Source organism: Garra rufa, chromosome 2 (genome assembly GCF_049309525.1).
Source record: "Garra rufa chromosome 2, GarRuf1.0, whole genome shotgun sequence".
NCBI classification, from domain to species: Eukaryota; Metazoa; Chordata; class Actinopteri; order Cypriniformes; family Cyprinidae; genus Garra; species Garra rufa.
Genome location: NC_133362.1, coordinates 12,919,905 through 12,928,314, shown reverse-complemented (window position 1 = coordinate 12,928,314; position 8,410 = coordinate 12,919,905). Strand labels below are relative to the sequence as shown.

Genomic DNA, 8,410 nt, shown 5'->3' with positions numbered 1-8,410 from the left:
TGTATAAATCTGAACAACATTTTGCTAGATGAAACTGTTTTGCAATACTCAACCATGCCAAAAACATGCACCGATCCCGAGGGCAGTCGTGAGTACTGGTGAGGGTCAAAAGTGTACAGTACGAATCTCTCATGAATGTATTATTCAGAGCACAAGGAATGTAACCTTGCGTGAAACAGATGGCCAGGCATATGCTCTCCTGAAAAACCTGCTAACACGCTGCTGCCGATATGCGCTAGAACTCATAATCGCCTGTAACACGCTGGGACAAGGCCTTTTATAAAGATCATTACAATCACAATCTTATCCCACATCACAGTTGATGAACATGGAGATCTTTGATCATTTTTCCTCCATCTCTAGATGGAGTGGGAATGCTCGTTTAATCTTGAAACAGGGATCTTTTGTGGTTCCCAACTGGAAAGCAAAGCATTATTTATACAGGTCTGTTAGTGACGACATTGCAGGAGCGACAGGTCCATGGAGAGTTCATTTTACAGCTGACTCCCAAAACACCTCAGTGCGAAAATGAAAGAAAAGCAGAGAATCGGAGACCAAGCAGGGTGGCAGAGATGTCAGGAGAGGGGAGGCACTGCCCTTCATGCCCCCAAGCAAGCAGAAAAGACAGCGAGGAGAGTTAGTACGAGAGGCCAAAGATGGGAAGCCAAGAGCTTGGAGGCTGAGGATCTGTTTCCTCCAAAATAAGCCACCTGGGCTGCAGAGATAAAGGAAAGAGAGACAAACTGCATTATAAAAAATGATTTTCAAAATTGTAAATAAAACTAACTAAAAATGTCAAGTTTAATTTGTCAGTTGCTTGCCTTTTCTTAGGAATTTTGAAGTTTACTAGTAATTTCTGAATGAAAACAGTTTCAAATAAATCATACTTTTTTTTTTTTTAAGTGCAATCACTGGGAGAAATAAAAACAGAAAAGATATTAGACAATAGTTGATGTAAAATCATTTTGCATTTGGTTTTAGAACTGAATTTTTTGAATTTATGACCTGCAAACTTTGGTATTTTGTAAATCTGAGCACAGTTTTGACATTTAAGTCCTCATGGTCATAGCAAACAAATAAACAAATAAATAACACAACTTGCTAAAGCAACAAGCAAGACTTAAATGAAAACTATTGTAGTTCGAGCATGAGAAAGTCTATAACAGTATGATTAAAAATTATTTCAAAATTTCACATTTAATTCAATGTGCTACCCTACTGTTTCTTTGTAATTATTTCATTAAGTAAAAATAATTACTGAAAAATCTTACACTAAGAGTTGTTTTGTTTGTTTGTTTTACAGTGTATTAAATTTCAAACCTAAATTGGGAGAAATTAAAACAAAGATATTAGACAATAGTTGATGTAAAATAAGAATATAGAGTTAATTAATTTGTATCATTTAGTCTTGAAAGTGAGAAATGTTTATATTGTAAATAAAGATTATTGAAGTATGTTTTACAAAAAAAATTCAACTTAAATTTTATGTTTAAATTTAATATGTTGCTTGAATTTTCTTAGAATTTAAGGAGGTTTACTCGTAATTTCTGAATAAAAACTGTTTTAAATAATCTTAATCCTACTTTTTTTTCAGTGCAATCATTAGGAGAAATAAAAACAAAGATATTAGACAATAGTTAATAGTAATAAAACAAGTAAATAGAGTTAATTTGTATCATTTGGTTTTGGAAGTGAGAAATGTTTGAGTTCATATAAAAATTTCTGACTTTCAAATTTTGATACCTTTGCAAATCTGAGCACAGTTTGGACACATTAAGATCTCATGGTCATTATCATAACAAATAAAAACACAAATAAATAGCATAACCTGCTTAAGCAATAACAAAAAAAAACAAATAAAAAATACTGTAGTACTTGAGCATGAGAAAGTCTATAACAGTATAATTAATTAAAAATAACTTCAACATTTCACATTTAATTCAATGTGGTGCTTACTTCTCTGTAATTATTTGTTACATTTATTAGAAATTTCTGAGTGAAAATTACGATTAATTACAAAAATACGAGAAACGATTAATTAGTTTATTAATTAACTAGTAATTTCTGAATGAAAAGTTTAATAGAAACAATAATCCTACTTTTTTCAGTACAATGAAAATAGAAAGATATTAGGAAAAGTAAGAATACAGAGTTGTAAAATCATTTGCATTTGGTTTGGAAGCGAGAGATAATTGAGTTTGAGGAATTTCTGAGTTGTATCTTTGCATATCAGACCACAGTTTTGACACATTTTTAAAATCTCATGGTCAGGATCATAACAAACAAAAAAACTAATAAATAACACAACCTGCTGAAGCAATAACCAAGACTCAAATGAAAACTACTGTAGTACTGCAGCATGAGAAATTCTATAAAAGTATGATTTAATAAAAAACCCTCCAACATTTCACATTTAATTCAATGTGTTTCTTACTGTTTCTTAGTAATTATTTGTTAAATTTACTAATAATTTCTAAACGAGAACCATCTCATAAATCTTAATCCAACTTTTGTTAGTACAATCATTGGGAAAAATTAAAATAGAAAGACATTAGACATTAGTTGATGTAAAGTAAGAATATGGAGTTGTATAATCATTTTGCATTTGTCTTGAAATGTTTGAGTTCATATTGAAATTTATAACTTGCAATCTTTGGTATCTTTGCAAATCTGAGCATTATTTGTTCAAGCTATTATTGCCCCAAAGCTCTAAAGTGAAAATCTACCTATGTGAAATGAGGGCAAACAGCTTTTCTCAGGGGCTCCTTATTATATCAATCCACCGTAATCATCTGGCATTAGTCTCGACTCACCTACACATGCTGTCCCTTCGTCATTAGGCTCGTATCCCTGGTTACACCTCTTGTTTGCGCGACACTTGAAGCTCCCGTAGGTGTTGGTGCAGACGGGTCGCTCAGAGGGACAGACAGACGGAAACTGTGTGCACTCATCTCGGTCTAGACAATGAAGAGGAGTGGAATAAACATTAACGTTGGACCAAGTTTAAGGAGTGACAGTCACATTTATTTGTGGGAGTGAATACTTTTAGATGTGTGCATGGAACAAAGGAGTTGCTTCCTACTACCCCAAACTCATGATGACTGACAGTTTCTGTAACAAAACCTACTGAGTTGCCTTCCTGTCTGCTTCCTACATAGGAATATTTCTATTAAGGCAACATTCTAACTGAAATGGAACTGTAAATGTGATTGCTTTGCACCACGCTATCAAACAGGTCTCACATGTGAATCACGCAGGAGACTTGACTCACAGTTTTCCATTAACATGTTGCCAAACTAATGAGCCAATACCTTTATTTTAATTCAGGCATTATTTTTAATTTCCTTTTTCAAAGAACCTATACTGTAGATTGGACATAATCAAGGCCAAACTCAAACTTATGTCTCTGTGAGCCAACAACTTATATGTCCAGGCATTGACATTGTGTAAAACAGACCATAGTATATAAACATGCATTTATTTATTAAATAAATAATGTTACTACATAAATATATAAAACATTAAAATTGTTTTTTTTTGCATTTATTCATTTAAAACATTCTCTCCCTCTTTATTATATATATATATATATATATATATATATATATATATATATATAAACACATGCATTTATTTATTAAATAATTAATGTTACTACATAAAAATATAAAACATTAAAATTGTTTTTTTGCATTTATTTATTTATTTAAAACACATTCTCTCCATCTTTATTTTATATATATATATATATATATATATATATATATATATAAACATGCATTTATTTAATAAATAATGTTGCTACATAAATATATAAAACATTAAAATATTTAATGTTACTTATAACATTAATATATATTGTATATATTATATATTATACACACATATATATATAAATATTTCTCTATGTATGTATATGTATAGATAGATACAATTATGCATTTATTAAATAGATATTTGTGTGATTATATTATAAAATAAATATTTGTGCGATTATTTAAAAATATTTAATGTTTTTCCTAATCATCTGATTTTTATTACACTTTTTATTCAAAATTATACATACATATATACATACGTGTATTTGTTTAATAATATTTAATAAATAACTGTAGAGATTATTATATTTAAAAGTAACTGTTATATTTCATATATTTTTGTACACACGTGCATAATAATATATAGTAATCATACATCACAAATATATATATTTTCTATATATTTATTAGTGGTGGGCCGTTATCGGCGTTAACGTGCTGCGTTAACGTAAGACTTTTATCGGGCGATAAAAAAAAATATCGCCGTTAATCTATTCTCAAAGTTGGGTTGGGAGCTGGGTCTATACTACGCAAGCTATGATGAATTTCATTGTGGTAGAGGCGAGGTGTGTAGCACTGACTGGGGACCATTGGACATATGTCAACAACGATAACTACCTCGACGTTACTGTACACCTCATCGATGCCAGCTGCGAACTTCACTCCTTCGGTAGGCTACCAGTGTTTCCAGTTACACGAAGACATGTCATTTCTGTCTCTACATGGTCGCGCGTTTACAATGTCTGCTCCGCGAAAACACAGAAGGGATCGCGGACTCCATTCATAAAAACCGAATCTACTATAGTGCGAAATGCCACGTAAATTCATTGATTTTTGGATTCATAAATGAAAAGTTGGTCTGTCACTTAATTCAAATCGCGATATGGACTAGTGTCTGTGAAAACTGAAATGCAAAAAGACCGTTTTAATATGAATCCTGCATGTTCCGTTTGACTCTGTATGTATGAATGGTGGAGACGCGTTTTTACTACACGCATACTGAAGCACACGTGATGCTCCTGGTAATTTTTGACATTTGCATCTCACATGAACAGATAAACAATCTCCAAAGCTGCTGTGAGTGTCACTTTTACCGTTTCATTTGAGAAAACTAGCATCATATCATACTGTACACACAGAAACTTCACGGCAACCTGTCAAAATAAAAGTAAGGTGTAACATGTAACAGAACATTAGTCCTGTATTACTTTTGTACAGTATAATGTAGGTGTTTATGTATTCCTATTTAAATAATTGACATAAAATAATATATATGATAAGATAAATATAACCCCCCCACCCCCAAAGCTGGAAACCTAGGGGAAACACTGGCTACCATAGATATATATACGTAGATGTATATTTTTATCACACTGCACAACAATAATACTGTTGGTTGGGTAGGTGTAGACGTTAAAAAAAAAAAAAAAAAAATCTAATAGGTAGAAAAAGTTATTTCATTGTTTGTTAGTTAGTTAGTAAGTTAGTTAGTAAACACAAGTACATCTTATTGAACAATTTATTTTCATCACCAATTATCATAGTAGAACATAGTAACTTTCGCGAACAGTTTGTGATGCAGCTTGGAAACAGGAGATGAGCCCCTGGTCTAATGTGCCACCTGGCTTGAGAAACCCGTTCTCAAAGACTTACTTTTAGTCATTATTTGGGTAGCACAGATATTCTGAATGCCTTCGGCAGAATTCAAATTAGCCATTTTAATCTAGATTAATTCCAAGATTACAGTGAGATTAAAAAAATAATCTATGCCCACCACTAATATTTATACATTTAAAAATAAATCTAAAATGTAAGTAGTGTTATATATAAATAATTGCGATGAATAAATTATGTATGTATGTATGTATGTATGTATGTATGTATGTATGTATGTATGTATATATGTTTTTGCAATCAACATTACTCTTGCTTTGTCCACCAGCTTTCTTTTTTGTTCACATTGTTGCAATGGATTATGGGATTTAGGCCAATGGGAGTTTGACGGTCAAAGGTCACATCGCTCAAAAACTTACCAGTGCAACGGCCATTTTCATTGACCTCAAATCCTGGTCCACACTGTAAAAAGAAAGCGCTTTTAAGTACAACAATTAAACCTCCACAATACACCAAAACACCTGAGTATAACAGGTAGAGTACGTACCTCGATCTCCACCACTTGGGTCGGCTCTTCTTCATTCTCAGGGTAATAGATCTCCATCACTTTGTTCATATCACTGGGCTCCAGAGGTCTCGCCACAGAACGTCCATCGGGCCAGAAGACTTCCACACTGGTGGCCACATCTTTCCCTGTCAGGGCGGCAAAGCAGCAATCCTTTCAATACTTCACGAACAGCCCGTCTTTATAACTTCCCCTCAGACTTAAGAGACATAATGAATGATTTCTTTTCTTAATGTACAGCTCTCCATGGAAAAATACCATTCTGGAGAAAGGGCCCTCCCAAGAAGTTTCTCGGCAAAAGCCAGATTGGAATAGGCTCTGGTTTGGCACGGACCGCGTAGACTCTTAAACAAATGCACAAGAATGCGTTCAGTCTCAGCTGTGGGCAGCATCGTGAGCAGCGAGGCCTGAACACGTCTCATTTGATGTCGGCAGAACCGGTTTCTCATGACTGCCGGTGTGTGGGGTTCACAGGCCAGAGAGTTTCTGGCATAGCAGCCGCTGAGGCATTAAAGCAATGAGGTTCTCATATGCCAGACCGATGAAATCTGTCTGTTGTTTGGTGGCTGAAATAAGGAGCCGTATAAATGGCACGGTGGTTGGAAAGCACTTAATTTAAGGAGGTTTAGAGAAGCATCCATTTAAGACCTTCAATCTGATTGTCAGAGACACTTTCTCACAGATGGCAGGGACAGTAATTAACATGGCCGTTAGAGGAGACTGTCATAGTGATCAGGAATGGAGAGATCATCCATTGGAAATGAATGTGGTGGAGGAGGAAGGCAGAACTTCAAAGAAGCTGAAATGAGGAGGGACAGGGTGGGCGCTAGACTTTCTTTCCATTATAGTCTTTAGTCAAGCAGGAGAGAAGCTGACTGCCTTCCTAGTTCTTAATTAACGCGACATTTCTTAGGTAAACGGATCCACAGGGCTCCTGGCAGGACCAGGGCTGGCTCAGGTGCCTCTCGTGACAAAAAGCATGACATTTCACTAGCGGTTACTGAAAGATGCAGTTTACTTGGGAAAGACATACTGATCATCTGTCAGGTTTTTATTTAATAAAGGCAATGGCAAATTCTGCATGTGGAAAATGATTGATGATTGCAGGGTTTGGGTAACCGCACACAATACTGATATTATTCACTAACAAAAAGCTCCATGGTACACTAACAAAAGAGCACCATGGTATTTAAATACTGGATTATCTTTCGTATTTACACTCATATTTTTCATCAGAGAAATGGAAAAACTTAAAATAAATAAAATGCAATAATATTTCTTTTGAGATATCATGACATTTTTATTCTGAGAAATAAAAAAAATTAAATGGGGAGAGTAAATAATAATTAAATTTTAAAAAAATTAAAAACAGCAAAATTTGAGTGTCATGCATTTTTTGTCTGAGGTATATATAAGATCACAGGGTGATCAAATACTTATTGACCTCACTGTATGTGTGTGTATGTATATATATATATATATATATATATATATATATATATATATATATATATATATATATATACACACACGCACACATATACAGTGAGGTCAATAAGTATTTGATCACCCTGTGATTTTGCAAGTTCTCTTATATAGAAATCATGGAGGGGTCTACAATTTTCTGCATAGGTGCATTTCCACTGTGAGAGACAGAATCTAAAAATAAAAATCGGAAATCACATTGTATGATTTTTTTAACAATTTATTTGTGAATTACTGTGTCAAATAAGTATTTGATCACTTGAGTCAAAAAATTATATATTTGGTACAGAAGCCTTTGTTAACAATTACAGAGGTCAAACGGTTCCTGTAGTTCTTCACCAGGTTTGCACACACTGCAGGAGGGATTTTGGCCCACTCCTCCATACAGATCTTCTCTAGATCTGTCAGGTTTCGGGGCTGTCGTTGAGCAACATGGAGTTTCAGCTCCCTCCAAAGATTTTCTATTGGATTTAGGTCTGGAGACTGGCTAGGCCACTCCAGAACCTTGATATGCTTCTTACGGAGCCACTCCTTGGTTTTCCTGGCTGTGTGCTTTGGGTCATTGTCATGTTGGAAGACCCAGCCACGACCCATCTTTAATGCTCTGACTGAGGAAAGGAGGTTTTTGCCCAATATGTCACAATACATGGCTCCGTTCATCCTCTCCTTAATACAGTGCAGTCGTCCTGTCCCCTGTGCAGACAAACACCCCCCGAGCATGATGCTTCCAGCCCCATGCTTCACTGTAGGTATGGTATTATTGGGATGATACTCATCATTCTTCTTCCTCCAAACACGGCGAATGGAGTTAAGACCAAAAAGTTCTATTTTGGTCTCATCTGACCACAGGACTTTCTCCCATGACTCCTCTGGATCATCCAGATGGTCCCTGGCAAACTTCAGACGGACCTGGACATGGGCTGACTTA

General features: G+C 34.7%; 1 protein-coding gene across 1 annotated transcript in view; it reads right to left on the bottom strand.

Annotated features, from left to right (window-relative positions):
- Positions 1–264: 264 nt before the first annotated feature.
- crtac1b (cartilage acidic protein 1b) overlaps positions 265–8,410 on the bottom strand; it is a 43,192-nt gene continuing 35,046 nt past the window's right edge. Inside the window, exons 12-15 of the mRNA XM_073834879.1 lie at positions 5,980–6,125; positions 5,852–5,894; positions 2,814–2,957; positions 265–715 (exon numbers count right to left, since the gene is read on the bottom strand). Of these exons, the coding sequence (XP_073690980.1) occupies positions 600–715; positions 2,814–2,957; positions 5,852–5,894; positions 5,980–6,125 (449 nt within the window). The 3' untranslated portion in view covers positions 265–599. The remainder of the gene's footprint in view (positions 716–2,813; positions 2,958–5,851; positions 5,895–5,979; positions 6,126–8,410) is intronic.